Source organism: Thamnophis elegans, chromosome 12 (genome assembly GCF_009769535.1).
Source record: "Thamnophis elegans isolate rThaEle1 chromosome 12, rThaEle1.pri, whole genome shotgun sequence".
Lineage (NCBI taxonomy): Eukaryota > Metazoa > Chordata > Lepidosauria > Squamata > Colubridae > Thamnophis > Thamnophis elegans.
Window position 1 is genome coordinate 260,902 of NC_045552.1, and position 19,457 is coordinate 280,358.

General features: G+C 61.6%; 2 protein-coding genes across 4 annotated transcripts; both read right to left on the minus strand.

Moving 5' to 3' along the window:
* Positions 1 to 1,337: 1,337 nt before the first annotated feature.
* On the minus strand, positions 1,338 to 3,690 carry MAP3K10 (mitogen-activated protein kinase kinase kinase 10). Its single transcript, XM_032227636.1, is given in 8 exon segments — positions 1,338 to 1,494; positions 2,529 to 2,627; positions 2,629 to 2,763; positions 2,765 to 2,924; positions 2,927 to 3,040; positions 3,043 to 3,135; positions 3,138 to 3,217; positions 3,683 to 3,690. Coding segments are annotated over 8 exon segments (846 nt in total).
* A 1,567-nt stretch (positions 3,691 to 5,257) lies between these two features.
* LOC116515673 (WD repeat-containing protein 87-like) lies at positions 5,258 to 19,400 on the minus strand. Of its 3 annotated transcripts, none has more exons than XM_032227826.1 (7): positions 18,040 to 19,400; positions 17,556 to 17,723; positions 14,286 to 16,189; positions 11,384 to 12,185; positions 10,571 to 10,782; positions 9,717 to 10,051; positions 5,258 to 9,409 (listed from the first exon to the last, which is right to left on the minus strand). In XM_032227826.1, the coding sequence occupies exons 1-7, from the start codon at positions 18,118 to 18,120 to the stop codon at positions 5,424 to 5,426; spliced, it is 7,488 nt and encodes a 2,495-aa protein (XP_032083717.1). In that variant the 5' UTR covers positions 18,121 to 19,400; the 3' UTR covers positions 5,258 to 5,423. The 3 variants fall into 3 exon arrangements, with proteins under 3 accessions (XP_032083717.1, XP_032083716.1, XP_032083718.1); XM_032227825.1 differs by having other exon boundaries at positions 9,717 to 10,054; XM_032227827.1 differs by lacking the exon at positions 17,556 to 17,723 and having other exon boundaries at positions 9,717 to 10,054.
* Between the last annotated feature and the right edge of the window lie 57 nt (positions 19,401 to 19,457).

Here is a 19,457-nt window from a genome sequence, read left to right on the forward strand (position 1 = left end):
TTCCTGGACCACACCGGCTCCTCCTCCTCCTCCTCCTCCTCGGGCCCAGCTGCTTTGGCCCCACTGGTTTCTCTCCAAGGGGCTCACTGCAAAACCAGGGAAGGGGCTTTTGAGTGGAGGCCCTCGCCCCCCACCCCGGGCATCACCTTCCCCCGGGGCTTCAGGGAGTCCCAGCTCTACTGGATCCTCAGGGCATCGGCTGGAGGAACCTTTTGATCCATGGAACCCCCCGTCCCCCAAAGTGGCCAGGCAACCTTTGCCAGACTCCCAGCATAACAAGGGGGGCCCTGCGGGGCTCCCTCCCAGGGTCTCTCCCTCCTGCCCCTCGGAAACTTTTGCTCCACCCGACCGGCAGGTGTCTGCAGCGTTGGCCCTTCCCAGAGCAGATCCGGGTAGCTGTGGGGCTCATGGCAAAGGGCCCGCAGGCGTGGGGTGAAGCCGGGGCTTCCTGGGGGCCCCCAGCCCTGTCTGCCAGTTGAGGCTGCGGGAGCCCCTGCACTGCCATCCTCTGCTCCAAGCCCAGACGGGCCGAGGGAGAAGCGACCCAGCAGCTGCCGCCGTCTGGCGCTTCCTGCCCGTCTCCCACCCTGGCTGGAAAGGCTGGTGCCCCCGTGACTCCCATCTCGCAGCCGCAAGCGCCCCTTCCGCCTCTTGCTCCAGGGCTCCTCCTGGCCCAGCTGCAGGAGGCTCAGCTCCTGCTCCACTGGCACAGCTCCCCCTCCTGCGTCCGGTGCTCCTCCGCGGACCACAGCAGCTCCTCCTCTTCCCCGTTCCTCAGCTCCTGGGGGCAAGGGGCATGCCTGGGTCAGGGGCACAGGGTAGTTGGGCACCTGCTGCTGGGCAGCTTCCAGCCCTTCCAGGAGGCGGGCAGAGGGTCCCGGTCATGTGGAGGGGATGGGCAGCATCAGCTTGCTCAGGGCCATGCTGTAGGCCACCGCAAGGGCGCCAATCTTGCGGTAGGGCACCTCGCCCGTGGGCAGCTCCCAGAGCAGCAGCACCCCAAAGCAGGGATGATGGAGGAGCAAATGGACGCAGCGGCAGGCAGAACCCTTTCTCCCCAGCTAGGAAACCGGATCGTCCCCCGTCTCACTGAGCGCTGCCGCCTGGGCTCCAGCCATTCCTTTGGCAAGAGAGCACCTGGGCACCTGGCCCAGAGCCAGCTGTGCGGGCACCAGTGGCTCCTGGCCCTTGTGGCCCAAACCTCTGCTCCACCACTCCGTGCCAAGAGGCTGTGCAGAGCCTTCTCCCGAGAGGAGCCCCCCTGGCCCAGTTCTGCCCTGCTGGGGAAAAGGGGGCGTCCTCCTGCCCTGCTCCGCCCCTGCCTCCCCTTCCCCCGGTCACCTCGCTGCTCTGGGAAAGACAGAACGCTTGATGACCTCTGGCGCCATCCAGGCATAAGTGCCAGCTGCACTCATCTGAGTGGTTTTATGCCACTCGTGTGCCAGGCCAAAGTCGGTGATCTTGAGGGTGTGTTGGCTCAAGTCAAGATCAGAACTGGGGGGACCGGGGGGAGAGCCCCTCAGGCATCTGATGGGCACCATTGCTGCCTTTTCAGCAGCCGTGGGGAGGGGGGGGGAGGGGCTGGGTTGGCTCTGCCCCCATGGTGGCTTAATCAGGAGCAAAGAAACTTTCCACAAAAGGGACACGCAGGATGTGGGGGAGGGGGAGGAGGTGTTTCCGGAGCAACCAGAAGACTGAGAGCTGTTTGACCTAGTGGTTAGGGAAAGCACAAGGCCATGAATTCAAGTGCCGCTTTCTCCACGAAAGCCGGCTGCGTGACCCCTCTCGGCCCACCTCCCTCACAAGGTGGTTATTGTGGGGAAAACAGGAGGAGGAAGAGGCGTTGAATGTGTCCACTGCCTGGAGCTATTTGTAAACAAAAATAATAATGAAGGTGGGGTATAAATAAATAAATGTAAATAAATAAATAATACACACATACATACATACTGGAGAGCGTCCAATCTATTCCAAGGCTGCATTTGAAACTTTGGTTGGCAAAACCCTGTGCCCACAAAGGCCTGGCAGAGTCACCGGAGGCCTTTCAAGGGGCCTGGCCCGGCTCCCTCTCGTCCTCCTCTCTCGGCACCCAGAGGGAGGACTGGAAGGGGGGCAGGACATGCAGCTGGACAAGGTGCTCTGAGCCAGAAGGGAGAAATGGCAGCAAATAGGGAGTATCTGATTAACTGGCCGGGAATAGGTGCCAGTCCCCGTGCTTTGAGAGAAGGGAACTATTTTGCTGGCCTACTGGCAGCAACCGAATGCCACAGGCAGAGTAAGAGTGGAAGGGATCTCGGAGGTCTTCTAGTCCAACGCTCAAGGAGGAGACCTTATGCCATTCTGGACAAATGGTTGTCCAATCTCTTCTTAAAAACCTCCAGGGATGGAGCCCCACAACTCCTGCAGGAGAGTCACTGGGGGGTTCAAACCCCTGTGGGCCTGGGAATCGGTGGAGCTGCCTGCCTAGAAGGGAGAGAGTTTGGGAGGACCAAGGGGGGGGGGGATAGGTAATACAACCTCACCCCCACCAGAGGCCTCCGTCCAGATGGCTTACCGTTGATGGACTTTAATGGACGACGGGAACCGGGGCTCCCTGGTGAAGGTACTTCATGCCCTGCGCAATCTGCCCAGTTGACCAGGATGCGAGGAGGGAGCTTCTTGCCCGAGCCTGGCTGAATGTCCCTCCGCAGGCATACGCCATCCCACGGCAGAGCTGGGGGGGGGGGGCTCAGGCAAACTGCCTTCGGTGCAATGATGTTGTCACAGCATGGGAAAGAGCCAGGCCTCCTGGCGCACTTGGTTCACTGTCCCGGTAAGCTCCTCCTCTGGATCTTGGCGGGTGGCCTTCACTGCTACCTCTTCTCCCCCCCCCCCCCCCGGGCACAGGCCCTCGCTGACCTTGCCAAAGCCCCCCACAACGATGGTCTGTCCAGCTCCAGCTCCCGGGAGGGGATTTCCAAGGGGGAGGAGGGGACCTGGGCATACTTGGGGTCACTGGACAGGTAATTGCTGGGGAAGAGCCCCACCCTCTCCCAGAGTTTCCTGTCCACCAGCTCTCATCTCTGGAGTCCTTGGGCGGCACCTCCAGCAGGTCTCCCTGGTGCAGGCTCAGCTCCTCCTCGCCTGCGGCCTCCTATTAAAAACGGCCGCCCAGAAGGGGTTGGGGGCCAGCTGGTGGGTCCTGGGGGACCACTGCAGTCCTCCCTCTCCCTGCAGCCTGGCTCCATGGAGGTTAGCAGCAACTCAAGCCAAGGCCCCGCTTCTCAGCCCTGCCTGGGGGCGGCCCAGGCTCTGGGGGCGCATCCTCCCAGGGGGGGGGGGGCAACTCTTTGCCCGGGAATCTTCCGAAGGTCCAGGGAAAGGCGTCGCTCCCGGCGCTGCAAAGGAATCGGCTTCCTCCTCCGTTTGCCTTTTGCCCAGCCGAGGGCCTCCCCGTCCCGGTTGCAGAAGAAAGAGGCTTTACGTTTGCGCGGCGCCAACCCCCAAGCGAGGCCCGGAGAAGCGGCGCTCGCTCAGAACGGCGTGGCCGAACACGCGGAGGGGCTCTCCCGAGACTGCCGGAGGGCTGTGGGACCTGCTCCCCCCACCTTCCCCGAGACAGACAAACGGGGGGGGGGGCCGGACGGCCAGGGGCGGCTGCCTGGGCGCGTGGGGGGGGGGGGTTGCCTGGCGGTGGGCTCACCTGCTCATCGGCCGCCCAGCTCCGGCGGGGGCTGCGGGCGGCGCTGCTCCGCGGCCGGTGGAGGGAGCCGGAGCCAGCGGCGGTCGAGCGGCCCGGAGCCCCCGCGGAACGCTCCAGCCCACAGCGAAGGCGTCCTCAGGCACCGTCCCGGGCCTGCCTCGGCTTGCCGGAGCTCCCTCCGCAGCAGCCCGCGCGGTGGCGGCGGCCCAGCCTCCGGATCCCGCCTCCCGTCGGCAGCCCCGCAAGCCTCGGGCCCGGGCGAGAAGGCGGAGGCGCTTGGCCGCGCTCCCTCCCCACCCCTCCCGCAGCCCCGACGCCCCCTCTCCCCGCTGCTGCTGGGTCGCTCCCCTGCGCCAGGACGGCCAGGCAGGCTGGGATTCGTAGTTTCCCCGCCGGCTTCCCTCCCGGCTGGAGAGCGCAGCCTCTGCGGCCCCCGCCAGGTCGCGAATGCTAGGCGCCCCTCCCGTTCCTCCTGCCTGGCCGCCGGTCCGCTCGCCGGTCCGCTGGCGCTTCTTTGCTTTCCAGAGGCCGCGGGCGGGCTGCTCTTTCCGGCCTCTGACCGCCGCTTTTCCCCTTCCCAATCCGAAGGAGGTTGCAGCGCAACGTTGGTGGTTCAAGTGGCCAATTAGCCGTCTGGCAAGAGCCGAAGGGGGCTTTGTTTCCTCCTGAAGGAAGAAGAAGAAGCCCCCTCCTCCTCCTCCTCCTCGCCCAAGGAGCTTCCGCAGTTCAGAACCGACGAAGCTTCTTGAGAAGCGGAACTTCTTCCTCTTCCTCAAGGAAAAAGCAAAGCCCCCCCCCCACTTACCTTCTGGAAAAGGTCCCTTGGGGACCACCTGGGTGACTGAGACTCTCCAGAGATGCAGTCTGCAAACGTTCAGCAGGTTTCAGCTGCAGGTGCCCCGGTCTGGCCCTTGACCTTTGGCCTGGAAGGCTAGGGGGCCTTCGGCTGTTGACCAGAAGGACTTCCCACCGTGCAAGCTGAGCAGTGGCTGAGAGGCAGAACCCCCGGAGACCCCCGGGAAGCAGCTGGGAGTGCAAGGCACCCCTTATCTCGGAAGGCAGGTCCCAGAGAAGAGGAAGGCCCCGCCCATCCCCTCCCACGTTGGTGCTCATTCATGTTCCGGTGGGCTTTCTGGGTGGTTTTCCAGCGGCGCCTTCAGGCCTCTGCGGCCAGACTGCTGCGGGTTCTGGAGATGCAAGATTTGCTCTTCCCGCAGCCCAAAATGTCCTTCCGGTTTTCCCCAGGAGTGCAACTCAAAGCCAGCGGCCCTTTTTCACCCAGCCTTTCTGGTGGTCTGGCTTCAGCAGTCACATCTCACAAACGCCACAATGAAGAGAGCTCCCTTTGCGCTCTGCGCGATGTCTCTGCACCTCTTTTGCTGGTCTTTATTTCATATTCCTCGTTCCTGTGAACATCCAGCCCAGGAAGGGGATGTCTGACCCGATTCAATCAGTATGTCATCATATAAAGCACACACACACACACCCCTTTTGCCTCAGATTGACGCAGGGGACTGACAATGGCATAAATAACCAAGTGAACTTAAAACAATGATCCAGACAGATGGCCCGAATAACTAATTTATTTTACAGTTTGCATAAATTGCTCTCCCCCCCACCAAAAAAACCCCCATTTCTCTCCACTCTCCGAGGCTGTCCTTTAAACAAGGAAAGGAGCCAAGCAGAGCCTCCTTCCGTGTCTGTGGGGAGGGAGGGATCCGCATGGACAGAGAGCAGGAAGCTAGGAGGAGGAGGAGGGGTGTGAATACACGTAGAGGCTCAGCCTGGGCAGTCTCCCCCGGGGGAAGGAGGTCTTCCACTTGAGGGAGAGGGGGCCAAAGTGGGTGATGCCCTGCATCTTGAAGGGCTGCACGTTGTTCTGGTAGCTGAGCGGGATGACGTGGTGGAAGACCGGCTGTGGGGGCCGAAGCTGGGCGGAGTGGACGATCATCTCGTAGAGGATCCTCTGGCCCAGGTCGGCCTGTTGCCTCTTCAGTCTCAAGCAGCTGCTGGGCACGTACCTGCGCTGACGATGGTCGCCCATCAGCAGCTGCTGGATCATGGCCCGCACCAGCGGGTTGCTCACGCCGTAGAGGTCGAGCAGCGTGGCCGCCTGCTTCTGCCACCTGGCAGGCGCCACTCCCTCCTCCTTCATGGAGGCGATGGAGAGGTAGAGGCCCATGAAGGCCTCCCAGTCCACCGCACTGGTCTCGTCCAGGCGGAAGATGTGCTGCCGGCCGCCCCGCCGGAGCATCTTCCGATGGAGGCGCCTGGTGGGCTTGGTCGTCTTGTACAGAGAGTCTTTGGGCAGGCGGTACCCCGTTGGCTGCGGGGTGCCCAGGGCCGGGCTCAGCTTCTCCATCTGCAGGAAGGCATGCCAGGCCTTCTCCCACTGCTGGCCCAGGGACCACGTCAGCTTCCCGTGGTCCCTCGCTGCCACCTGCTTCCTCAGGGATGACTTCTGCCCGCCCGGCCACCTGTCTGCCTCTGGGCCCTCTCCCCTCCGCTCCTCTGCCCGGCCCTTCGCCCCCGCTTCCCCTTCCGCGAAGCCCAGCACAATGGGCCGTGATCTGAACTTGAGGCACCTCTCCCTGTGCAGCTGCTCCTGTCTTGCCCGCTGAGCCCTTTCATGCTCGGCCTGGAACTTCCCAAAGGCCTGCCTGAGGTTCTTCTTCAGCCAGGCCCTCCGGTCTTTCTTCTGGCGCTCCTCCCAACGCTGTTCCTGGCGCTTCCCCTGGCGCTCCTCCTGACGCTCTTCCCGGCCCTCCTCCCAGCGCTCCTCCCGGCCCTCCTTCCAGCGCTCCTCCTGACGCTCTTCCCGGCCCTCCTCCCAGCGCTCCTCCCGGCCCTCCTTCCGGCGCTCCTCCTGACGCTCCTCCCGGCCCTCCTTCCGGCGCTCCTCCCGGCCCTCCTTCCAGCGCTCCTCCTGACGCTCTTCCCGGCCCTCCTTCCGGCGCTCTTCCCGGCCCTCCTTCCGGCGCTCTTCCCGGCCCTCCTTCCGGCGCTCCTCCCAGCGCTCCTTCCAGCGCTCTTCCCGGCCCTCCTCCTGAGCCCAGGCCTTCTCCGCCTTCTGCTGCCAAGCCTGCAGCCAGGCATTGTTGGTCAGCCGCTGCTTTAGGTTCCTGGCCCGCAGCACAGCCTGGACGGACTTGAAGAGCTTCTTCATCCGGGCGCCATATTGCCTGGGGCTGGCATTCCAGGGCTTGTGGGCCTCCACCACCTCCCTGAGCTGCCCGAGCACAGACTGCTGTTCTTCTGACAAGGGCTCCTGCCTCTGCTCAGCCTCCTTGAGCAGGTCCTCGGCTTTTTGGAGCACAGCATCAGCCGTCTCCTGCAGGTGTGCCGTTGAGGGGACCTCGACCAGGGACACCAGGCGGAAGAGGGTCTGGAAGGTGGCGGAATCCCTCCTCTGCAGCTTTTCTGGCTGAGTCAGGAGTTCCAGGAGCAGCTGGGCCTGCTCGGTCAGCTCAGCCTCCGCCTCCAGAGCCTGGCCCATCTCCCAGAGGGTCACCAAGGCTTCTCTTTCGTCGTCAGAGAGGAGCCAAATGCTCTCATCGTCCACGGTCTCCGGGAAGCCCACCTTCTCTTTATCAAAGAAGGGGGCCCTTTTCTCGGCCCACTCCTCCTCTTCCTGCTCCAGCTGCGTCTCCATTAGCTTTGCCTGGGCCAGCAGCTGGGCTCTTACCTCCACCAGCTCCAGGAGCCTTTCCTCTGGCATCTCCAGCATGGCGGCTTCAGCCAGTTCCCGGGCCCTGATCTCAGCCAGTTCTTGGGCTCTTTCTTCAGCCAATTCCAGAAGTCTCGCCTCATCTATTTCTATCGCCTCTTCCTCCGCCAGCTCCAGAACTCTGGCCTCGTCCACCTCTACTTTGGCCGACATGGCCAACTCCAAGGCTCTTTCCTTGGCCAGTTGCTCAGCTATTACCGGCACCAGTTCCTGCAGCCTTTCCTCCGCCACGTCCCCCTCCAGTCCCTCGGCCTGGACAATCCTTTTCGCCTCCTCCAGCGCTCTCTCCATCGCCTCCTCCATCACCGTCTGTTGGGCTTCCACCAGCACCTTCTCCCAAGCTTCCGCCAGGGCCTTCTTTTGGGCCCTGAGCAATGCCCGTCCTTTGGCCTCGGCCAGAGCCGCCTGGCGGGCTTCAGCCAGGGCAATCTCCCTGACCCTTCCCAGGGCCTCGTGCAAAGCTCTGGCCTTCAGTTCCTCCATCATCCTGGCCTTGACTTCTACCCTCATCTTGGTCAGCGTGTCCTCCGACAGCCGGGTCAGGATCCTCTGGGAGCCCACTGGGAGGGGCAGCTCTTCCACGCTGGGCAGCTCCTCCTGGGCCCTCTCTGCTTCCTCCTCCTCCTCCTCCTCCTCCTCGCCTGCAGGCCAGCCTTCCGCCTTCTGCACAGCCCCTTCTTTTCCTCCCCTTTCAGCAGCTTCCGGTTCCTTCCGCCTCCAGGACTCTGCTCCCCGTGCTCTGCCTCTGGAGGGCTCCTTCTCCAGGGGGCGATCCCGCTCCTTTGCCCTGGCAGGCACCTGCTCTTTGCTCCAAGCAAGCTCCTGCTCCCCGGCCCTGGTCACCGACTCCTGCTTGCCCTTGGAAAACTCTTCCATCCTGGCACCCCATTTCGCAGACAACTTAGCTACGCGCTTCGCTTCTTTTTCGGAGGCCCCTTGGAGTAGCTTTCCCACTTTAGCTCCGCGATGCCGGCGGCTCTTCTTCTTTGCCACTGTGGCTCTCCCCCGCGGCCCCTTCTCCGCCTCGTCCTGGCTGGGCTCATCCGGCTCCGAGCTGCTGCTGGTCCTGTCTTCAGCCGTCCTCACGGCCAAGACGGCTTCCAAGCTCTCCTCCGACGGCTGGAGCCACGACTCCTTCAGGGAGAGCTTGACGAAATCATCCATGTATTTCCTCCAGGCGGGGGGCTCTGTGCTCAGCTTCTCCTGGGAGCTGAGCAGGGCCTGCCTGAGGTCGGCCAGGAGCTCCCAGGAGAGCCTCTGGCCGGCGAGGGCCTTTTGGGCGGAGGCCAGGAAGTCCTCCCCTACAGTGCGCCCTTCGACCGAGGGGGAGATGCGCAGCATCATCAGCTTGTAGAGGTCGTTGCGCCAGTTGGATTTGTCAGCCGCATACTGCTGCTTGGGATCGATGAGGATGCCTTTGGGGGGAGGGCCTGGGGCACTTGGGGGCCCGGGGGGCCAAGGGGCACTTGGGGGCCCGGGGGGCCAAGGGGCACTTGGGGGCCCGGGGGGACCCGGGGGGCCCGGGGGCAGTGTGGGTGGCTCCACAGGACTGGATTTGGCCTGTATGAGGCTGCCGCCAGCCTTGGGTTTCGCCGGAGGCACCACTGCCGACGGTGCTGACGTTTCCTTCCGGACCTTCGTGCTCTTCAGCATCTCCGAGTAGAGCTGCGTGCGGGTGTCTCGGCGCTGCAGGAGAATAGGCTGGGCCCGCTTCCGCAGCTTCCTGAGCCTGTGGACCTCTTGGGGAGCGGAGGGCGGGGCCCTGGCCTGCCGCAGCTTCTCCTTTTCACGCTGCGCCTTCTTGGCGGCCCGCAGCTCTCTTGTGCCGGAGCTGCCGCTGCTCGTGGTGGGGGAGCCGCTGGCGCTGGTGGTGTGCCGGCTGGGGCTGCTGCTGCTCTCTGGGGCTTCAGGGAATGGCGCCATGGTAACCCCCTTCCCTCGGGCCTGCTGGATGCGGGGCAGCTTCCTGGGGGAGGGCTGCTTGGCCTCCTCGGTGATAGCTGTGGGGCAAGTGGAGAGAGAAGATGAAAGGGGGGTGCACGTAAGAAGCAGACACCCCTCCCCCCAAGCCCTGGTTTCCAACCACCCATCTCGTCTACGGCATCTGTGTGAAGATGAACGTCCTTTTCTGGAGCAGCAGGAATTGCCCCCCATCAGAGCCAAGCCTTGGGATCCAGGCTCTGAAGAGGTTTTGGGGTGCCCCCAACAGCCTTCTGACATTCCTGGAGCATGGTTGCAGAGGCCCCACAGGATGCGGGGCCGCAGGGGAGCCACACTGCTCCCAAGGCGCAAGGGGGGGGGTCTTACCTCGAGCCTCGACCTCTTTTCTTCCCGAGCGGCCAAAGACCCCCATCCACCGGGCCTGGCCTGCCTCTAGCCCTTCCGGCTCTCCGTACTCCTCGGCCAGTTTTCCAGAGATGCGCCTGTGCCGGGGAGGGGCAGGGTGCCCCAAGAATTGGGCCTCTGGCAAGGGATACTCAGACATGAGGAAGAGATTGGCGGTCAGCTGATTCTCCACGCAGGTCATCAGCCTTTCGGTGCCCTCCGTCAAGGCGTAGATGGCTTCATCCTTCGAGCTGGCCACGATGCCAGCCGCTCGGACTCTGCGAGGAAAGGCGGCTCTTTCTTTCTGGCTCAGCACCCTGCTGGAAAGGCAGAGAGACCCCCGTGTGAAGGCAGGGGGTCCAGAGGGAGGGTGCTTCCCCGCCCTGGAGACCTTCCTGCTCCACATCACTCGGTCCCCGAAGCCCTGCCCGCAGATGCTGAAGCTCCCACCTCTGGCGGCTCTCCTGGCGCTGCCCGGAGTGGAGAGGGAAGCAGCCTCAAGGGCCTCTTAACCAGACCCCCCACAGCCTACCTTGGTAGAGGTAGAAGCCCACCGGAGGAGGACGAGGAGGCCGAGGAGCCACTGAGTTTCCCACCCCAGAAGACTCCGGGGGCTGGGAAGCCGGGGTGGAGGCAGACGTCTCCACCCTCCTCCTGCTGCAGCAGCAGGAATTGGGGGCTGCCTCAGCGGGTCTGCAGGGCAAGGAAGGGAACAGCTCCCAGATTAAAGTGACCCTTCCAGGGCGGAGGAGAAAGGCCTGGTTCTCACACGAACAGAGAGAGCGGGGGGGGGGGGACACGCCTTTTCCCTTCAGCCAGGCAGGGGGGGGACTCACAGGTCTTCCAGGTGGGCTGTCGCCTGATGCTGCATTTCCTGTTTCAGGACGAATTTGTCGGTGATTCCGGCCACCGAGTCGAGCAGGGAACGCGCCAGGTCCCGCACTTTCTTGTTCTCGTCCATCAGGGCCTGGGCCAGGGGCACCACCTCTTGTTCACCCAGGAGGTCCATCTTCCCCAAGGCCTCCCAGGCCGCCAGCCGCATCCTCACCTGGGAAATAAGAGGCCTGGGCTGAAGCAGGATGCCCAGAGCTAGGCCTGGACCTGGCTCAGGCCACCACCTACCAGGATCCCTGCTGTGCCAGCAGCTCAATTGGCTGCAGCAATTCTGGCTAAATAACAAAGCTGGGTAAAGAATAAGCAGGTGGTGCTGAAGGCGGGAGCCTCGGCCTCTCCCTCTCCAAGGCTCCCAGGCCCCCTGAGCCGGCTGCTCCTCCCTCTGCCTCAAAGCCCTGGAGGAGAGGAAGGCTGGGTGCACACAGGGTCCCCCCCTCTGGATGTTCCTGTCCAGCCTGCTGGATGGTTGCCAGCCCTGCAGCTCCAGAGAAGCAGCTGCCTCTCCCTGGGAGGCGAGGAGCTCCTGCCTTCTCCTCCTTGCGCCCCCCCCCCCACTGTCAATGGGCTCTGCCTGTGCGTCCATCCTGGGCTTGAGGGGGGGAGGAAGAACTGCCTCCTCCTCCTCCTCCTCCTTTCTCACCTGCTCAACACCCAACTGCCCTTCCCCCACCGCTCCTCTCTGGTCACTGCAAGGAGGACGTGGGCAGTGACAACCGAGGACTCCCCGGAGGTGCCCCAGTCCCGCCTGCCCTGACCTCCTTGTGTGTGGTGTCTTGGATGAGACGCTCAAAGGCCACTTCCTGTATGCTGGAGGGCAGCGCGTAGGACTCGGAGAGCTGCACCAGCGCGGAGGTGCAGAGCAGGTAGGTGGAGTAGGGGACATCGTCCATGAGGTTGAGGATGGCTTTCATGATGGCGGGCAGGGTGGTGTCGCTGGGCTTGTGCCTCAGCCAGCGCTTGTTCATGATCTCCGCCAAGAGGTCCCGGTGGGCCCTGGTGCCCGAGGGCGTCTGCTTCATCTTCTGGGCCTTTTTCTTCCGCGCCTTCTCCATCAGCTCGGACGTGTCCCACTCCGGCATCTGGATCTTGACCAGCTTCCTCCTGGGCAGGGGGTCCCGGGTTGGCAGCAAGGGGCACCAGAGGTCTGGGGGAGTCCCTTTGGGGAAGAGATGAGCCCGGATGACTGAGTTGGGGACGTAGCCGTCGGGAGCAATCGGCCAGGAGTGCCCTTGCTGGAAGCGGATGGTCTGGAGCAAGGGCAACTGCTGCACCATCCGTGGGAGGCCACGGTAAGGCGGTGGGGGAGCGAGCTTCTTCTCCAAGGAAAGCCTGAGAGGGGGCTGCGAAATGAGCTGGTACTCCACCGCAAACTCCGGCAGGGTTTCCTTGGGGGGCGGTGGGGGCAGCCCATAGAAATCGGGGCCGGGAAAGACGCCCCCATCCCTGCCGACGAACTCCACCACCACGGCCACATTCTTCTCCATCACGACCTCCTTGTGGTTGGTGAGGGGCTCCATCCGCTCAAACTTCTTGGCCTGCTTGCCCACCTGCAGGTACCTGAACAACGAAGGATGGTGGAGCGTGAGAATCAGAAGCCGCCTCTTTCTGCTAACCATACAGCACGTCACCCCCGACCTCCCATGCAGTTCACCAGCAGGTGCCCACTTGCTGCCCCCAGAATTCATAGCCCAAATGTGGGCACCAGATGGCAAAAGGTGGCCATGCCGTCTCCCGATCTGATTTCCCAACAGTGCTCAAGGTCCCGATCTTTAATGGAAAAAGCATCACTTGTTCATCCACCCTAATTGGATCAGGTGTCCCTCTCCATTAGCCCCCCTTCTTCAAAACAGTCCCCCAGCAGAAACTGTCTGGGCAACCTGCAAGCCCCACCATGCTCCATTTGCTCCTGCCACTCGTGGTCTCCTGGCACAGCGGAGGAAAGAGGGCATCTGCCCGTGGATACTTGGTTAAAAGCATGGCAACTGCCAGAGAGCAGGGAAGGGTGGCAGTCAAAACAGCTCTCCCTTTCCAGGGGGACTGGCTCGGTCTTTCTGCCGCTGACTCTGCCGGAGAACAACGACGCCCACGGGGAAAAGGGGTGCCCCACCCCACTGTCCTCCCTGGAGCAATTCAGCTGAATCTGACCTCAGGCGGATGGACAGAGTGGACTGCCTGTCGCATGAACGAGGTAAGGGAACTCACAGGAAAATGGAAATGCCAAGGAAGATGCTGGCTGGAGAAAGAGGCAATGGTGAGTGGTAAAGAACTAAGGAATGATTAGGATGGATAAGAGGTGCAGACAGTGGTTGACGTGGAGGTAGCCCCTCTCTCAGACAGGACCCCAGGATGTCTGGTCCACGCAGAGCTTCTGCAATCTCAATCTAAAGAGGCTTGGCTAACTACTGGGGATTTAAGGAGATGAGGTGGTCATGGCCATCATCAAGCCCAAAGGAAGAGGCCAGCAGAGGGAGAGGAGAAGGGCGGGAGGCCAAGGACTCAACATTCTCCTCCCTTACTTTCGATCAATATGAATGGGTGAGGTTATTCCCCAGAGTTGGGCCAGGTATCACGCAGAGGATACAGTATATTTCAATCCCAGGTCAGCAAATTACGTTGGATTTCTTCAATGAAACTCAGTCAGCCTTTCAAGAGTTCAAGCATTGGAGACCCAGCCTGAACAGGATGTGCTCTGTTAAGCATAAACTCGGGGAGAGGACAACGTTCTCAAGAGAGGTGGATCTAAACGAAGCTACATAAATCCGTGATGCAAAGAAAATCCATATTAAACTCAGAGAGTATGGATACAATAATGGGACCAGCCAAGTTAATTACTTCCCATATTAATACAAATTACTTAGGTTGTGATGCAAACATAGAATTAAATCCGTGAAAATGTAGCTGGGCTACAGGTTCAAAAAGCAGGAGTGATGTAAAGAAATGGCTGATCCAGAAGGGGGAATCTCGGCCGGCAATTCCACAAACATCGCCACCTTCATCAGCTCTTCATCCTCTGGTCTGAGGCTCTTCCTGCTTGAGAAGAGCCCAGTCAGAAGCAGAGGCAAAGGGGCTTTGCTCCAGAGCCACAAAGCCCACGGAGCTCTAGGACTGAGCCCTCCGAAGGTCTGCAAGAATGAGAGTCTTCCAGCCCAATGATCCCAGGAAAAGCTTCAAAGCTCAAGCTAGTAAAAAACTTGAAGGGACAAGTAAGAAGAACATTCAGTGTCGGACCTACGAGAAGAGCTTCTGTGAAAAAGCCCCGCAGGAGCCACGCTGAGGCAAAGTGCTTTGCATGTAGCGGATGTGGGGAGAACCTTTGGCCGAGGAGCAGGCTTGTGTCCACTGTCCAACTGGTACAGTAGTGGTAAAAAAAACCACACTACGCAAAGCAGAAACCTGCAGATAGCTGGAACAGGCAAAGGCAGATGTTCTCCAGAAAAGAATCATAAAGCACCATAAAATTCAAATCCCAATGAAGCCTGTTCAGCCAACAAACTGCAGATACATGACAGATTGATGACAGAGATAATGGATGGATGGATGTGGATGGATGTAGATGGATGTAGGTAGGTGGGTGGGAAGGCATTGATAGAAGATAGATAGTTATAGAGATGATAGATCATTTTAGCCACCCAACCAAAACACAGGGGAGCCACTTACTTGGGCACAAAAACGATGTCGAAGGTAAGAAGGAAGCGGGGGAGGAAGGGCAGTGGACGCTCAACTGCGTCATCCCTTACACGCTGGGTCAAGAGCCTGGCGAGGGGCTTCCTTGGCAGGTACGTGACGCAGGAGATGAAGTAGATGTCCGTGCTGCAGCCCACCACCAGGTCCCCCCGTTGGTTGGCAAAACAGACGCGGCTGAACTTGAGGGTGGTGTCAAAGTCCACCAGCATTTTCCCCAGGAGGTCCCAAATGCGCACGGAGCCGTCGGAGCCCCCGGTCACCAGGAGGCCCAGGGCGTGGCAGTAGTCGAAAGAGGTGATGGTGCTCGAGTGCATGGCTGCCGTCTCATTCCAGAAGGGGTTCTTCGCGCCAGGAACCAGGGCTGCCTGGCGCCACAGCCGGACTCGGTTCTGCTCCGTCAAGGCACAGATGTACCCGGGGATGAGCAGGAGGATGTTGATCCTGCAGTTGGTGCTGGGGATGACCACCAGGGGGAGCACCTCCAGCAGGCTGTTCTTCTTCAAGATCACTTCCGAGAGGATGATGTATTCATCGAGCCCGTAGGAGCAGAGGAAGGAGGCTTCCCGTGAGTGGTACGGCAGGTGCCCTGAGCCCGAGAGGCTGCTGAGGGCCACCACGTTGCCGTCGTGCAGTTTGCGGCTGCCCATTCGGTACAGCTGCTGAGTGACCGAGCGCACTTTGCCACTCTTGAACCCGCTGAAGATGAAGCTGGTGGCCCGGCCATCCAGGTCCAGGCGGCTGTACGCCAAGCACAGGACCTTGTCATCCATGCTGTCCGTCGTGTGCAAAATGTACTTGGCTGGGCAAGGGTTCTTAGTGGTGTCCAGCACGTAGATGTCACTCGTGCCCATTGTCACCAGGAGCTCCTCTCGATCTGGGTCATAAACATAATCCAGAGCTTTTTCCAGCAGCTGGAAGGGCCAGGTAACGAACAGCATTTCTCCCGTCACAGGGGACAAGAACCGGAGGACCCCGTCTTCCGTGGTGGCCAGGAGGCGGGCTCTGTCTGGCCCACATTGTACACGCACCAACCTCTTGAGGGAGGACTTGCTCCTGCTGAAGAGCTGGTAGAAATTGTTGACCATACGGATGGAGAAGGTGTACTGGGTGCGGAGGAAGAAAGTCTCCTCGTTGAGGAACTGCATCTGGAAGACCTCCTCCCCAATGTCCACCCGCCGGAGAAGCTCGCAGGTCGTCAGGTTCCACTCCTTCAGCTTTCCATCCAAGGAGGCAGTCATGAAGCTGTGCACGGCCATCCGGACGATTACGTTGCTGATGGCACTCTGGTGGGCCTTGAAGTCCCTGACACGGGTACCCGCGTCAAAGTTCCAGACCTTGACGTCCCCAGCCAGGTCTCCTGTGTAGAGGAAGCTCTGGGGCCAATGGGCAGCGCAGCAGGTGAGAGAGACCCCTTGGCTCATCTGGAAGGTGCGGATCTGGGCTTTGGTCTGGTAGTCATACACCCGAATAACGTTCTCGCAAAGGGCCACCAGCATCCTCCGCTCCGGCTCCACCTTCAGAAAGTGCACAAACTCGCCAGTCGCAACACACACCTCCTGCGTGACACTCATGGAGGGAACCTCCAACATCAACAAGGCCCAAAAAGCCACCACTCCGATGGCTCCAGAAATCAGCTCACACGTGTCTGGACTGTAGCACAGGCTGGTGACCGAATAGGGGGAAGACATCTTGGAGAGCAGCTTGAAGTCCCGAGTGTGGTCCCCAAAAAAGCGGAAGTGGATGTCATCGCAGTAGGCCACAAAGAGGTGCAGGTGGGGGACGTAGGCGATGATGAGGACCCCCGGATGCTCATCTAAGGTGTACATCTTCTCCGTCACTGAACTCTCGTCCTCCATGCTATAACTCCAGACACGCACCTGCCGGGAAAGGGGAGGAGTCAGCAAAAGTGGCCGTTCAGGGAGCAGGGGAGTTGCGCGCTGCCTTTCTTTCATTCAAGGCTGGTGCCCACCTGCTCCATCAAGCCCTCTGACCCAATGCCGCTTGGAGGGAAGAGGCTGGATGGACAGAGCGGAAAGACCCCCCCCCTCAGGCCTGCCTGCAGTGGGACCACAGCAGGGGGCTGGGAAAAGAGAGTTGGGCGCATGTTCTGACCCAGGCTTCCCAAGGGCATGAAGCAAACCCCTTGTCTAGACAAAAACCCCTTTTATTAATTTACTGTGAATTCTGCTCATTCACATCCAGCAAAGTCTTTGAGGGAGGATTTACAGTCACAGACCTCCTCTGGCTTGGAGAGCTGCCAGGCCGATCTCTGCCAAACTTGGCAAGGAGTCTCGGAGAGACACAAACTAATTAAGCGAACTAATTGCCTCGTGCAAACTCCCCTTTCGCTCCTCTTTTATTTCCTCTGGGAGGGGCCATTCATGGTCCACCTGTGGCCATCAGCCCCCGTTCTTTAGCTGTTCTCTTAGTCTGGCCATTCTGCACATGCGCGCCCTGGGAACAGGCTCCAGCTGTTCTTCTGCCTCACTGATGTCTAACTCTGAAGGCAGCTGATACCTGTCAGATGGCCCTGTTCCCCTCTCTGCCTCCGACACAGAGCCCTCGTCCGAGCCTTCCCCAGATCCCAGGACTGGCCCAGGTTCCTCCCCAACCTCCTCACTGTCCGAATCTGCTGCCGGCTCTGCTGGCCATTGGCGGGCCACAACATCTCAGAGGGAGAAAAGGAATCTGGGAGATCAGACTGCAAGGAGCCTGGGATCTTGTCTAGCTGTGAAAGAGGATCCCACCACAGTCGGAGCATCTTTGGACACAAGGAGGAGGGACTTGCTGATTCGTTTGACCAGCAGGACTTGCTGTGGTCCACCAGCGGCCTTCGGAGCCGGCAGCAGAGTCAGACAATGAGGAGGTTGGGGGGGAACCTGGGCCAGTCCTGGGGAAGGCTCGGACAAGAGCTCTGCATCAGTGGCAGAGAGGGGGGAAGGCAGAATGGCGCAGGGTTGCTCAAGCCAGGTTGGAGAACACAGGACCAGAGCGGCCTCAAGCACCGGGGGGGGGGGAGCAGGGGGGGGGGGGACAAGCCGGGTCCTCCTTTAAGCCAGGATAGATGCAACCAAGGAGGCCAGCAGCCCCCTTGAGCACCAGGGCTAGGACAGTTCCGGGTGCAGGAGGACGGCTGGCGAGAGCCCGTGGAAGCAGAGATCCAAAGGCTGGTAGCCGTGCCCTGATCCAGCAGTGGAACCACTGGACTCTCTTGGGGGAGCCTCTTCCCTCCCTGGCACTCACCCTGCTCTGCCTGGCCCTCTTCCAGGTGAACGAGGCAAAGAAGTTCCCCCACTCGGTTGCATAGTAGCAGAAGAGCGGCATGTAGCTGGGGAAGCAGCTCTCCCGGAAGACGATGCTGGGCCTGTCGCTCAGGAGAAGGGGGGTCCCCTCCGCCCCTTCCGGCAAGGCCTGGGCCAAGAGAAAGGGGGGACGGAGTGGCTGTGCGGAGGGGGGCAGCACCAAGCCAGGGGCAGAAGCCAGAGCAGTAGGGCTGGGGAAGGGGATTGGGGGGGGGCTGACTGCTGACACAGCTGTACCCTCTCCTGGATCAGCAAGGCCAGGGGCCCCCTCCCCATCGCTTCAGTGACAAAGAATCCCCTTCCCAGGATTTCTCTTCCCCCTTCCTCTTCTCTGTTTCAAGGTTCTTTGAGACTCTGGCCTTGATCCCCCACCCTGCTCCACGGCCCCCTCCCACTCTGGGCCAGACTGGCTTCGGGACCCTCACCTTTTGCAGCTCCAGCCTCTCCCTGAGTTGGTCCTGGAGCTCCTTCCACTCAGGGGCGACCCGGACGGGGCCGTTCAGCATCCTGTCTCTGCTGGCACCGTCCCTGTAGCAGCCTGGGAAACGTGGATGGCAGGCACTGGCTCAGTTCTCATAGAGCTCCGCCAGGGTTTGTGGAAGAAGCCGTAATGGTTGGGCCAAGAACCGCAGCAGCTGCTGGGCCCTGAAGCCCAAAAGCCGCATGAAAGTGGCTTGATCCCAGCCCCCCAGCCCCCCCCCCCCCAGAAGCAGCCCAGAAGGGCCTCTGGAGCGGGGGAGGGGGCGCTCGATTGCTGAAGGTGCCACCAACTGCTTGGCAAAACAGTGGCAGCCGCCATTCTCCCTTTCAGCCCCGGGATTCACAGAGGGTCTCCCTGCAGGGACCACCATCCTGCCCAGAGCTTTGGTCTTTTCTTTCTTTCAAAAGCTTCCCTGTGGTTGCAGGGTGCTGCCGCCTGGGCTTGGAGGGAAACGGGCCTTTGGCAGGGGGGGCCCTGGTGGCGGCTGGCGGGCACTGCCCAGGGGACGGAGTGGGGGGTGAGGGGAGGCCCAAAGGACCAGGAATCACTTGCCTGGAGCCTTGGAATCCCAGGAGAATCCCCGGAGGGCTTTATGACGTCACCGCATTCCGCCCAATGGGCAGGGAGCCCCCGTGGAGACGGGGCGGGGGGCTGGGACTCCTCCCGAGGGGGGCGGAAAGAGGGGGCTGGGCAGCGGGGAGACCTTAGGGGGGGGGGCTAGAAGGGATCGTGGGGATCTTTTTCTGCCCCGTGTTGCAAGACCAGAGACTGCACTGAATGGGAAGCTCTGCTCGCCGGTCCAAATATTTGGATCCCGGAGGAAGGAAAAGGGTCTTCGGGGAGGTTTCCATCTGACAGAGCAAGAGCGCGGCGTCCCTCCTGGCTGAGCGCTGCCGGTTCTTCCCGGGCCAGGGGACAGAAACGGGGCCCCGCACTGGGCGGCCCTTTCAGCCTGGCCTGCGCCTTCCTCGCTCGGCTGCAAACGGCTCCGGCTCTTCGGCGACGGACGGGCGGGATCCGAGCCAGGAGCCTCCGGGGAAGCATCCTGCAAGCGGCCCGCCCGAGGCCGACCGAAGAGCGAGGGAAGCAGCGGCGCCCTTTGTCCTTCGGGCAGAAGGAGCCGCCGCCGCCGCCGCCGCCGAGGGCAGAGAGCGAAGGAAGCGCCGCTCCAGGGCGGAGAGCCCCGGCCGGCGGCGGCGGCGGCAGCGCCCACACGGAGCCAGGAAGGCCGTCGGGAGCCCAGCGGGGAGACCGTCCCGGCCGCTCCTTCCCCCCGCGGGGCATCGGCTCGGGAGCCGCCGGGGAGGAGCCGAGCGAAGCCCCGCCCCCCGCAGCAGCCCCGCCCGCCCCGCCCCCACCGGC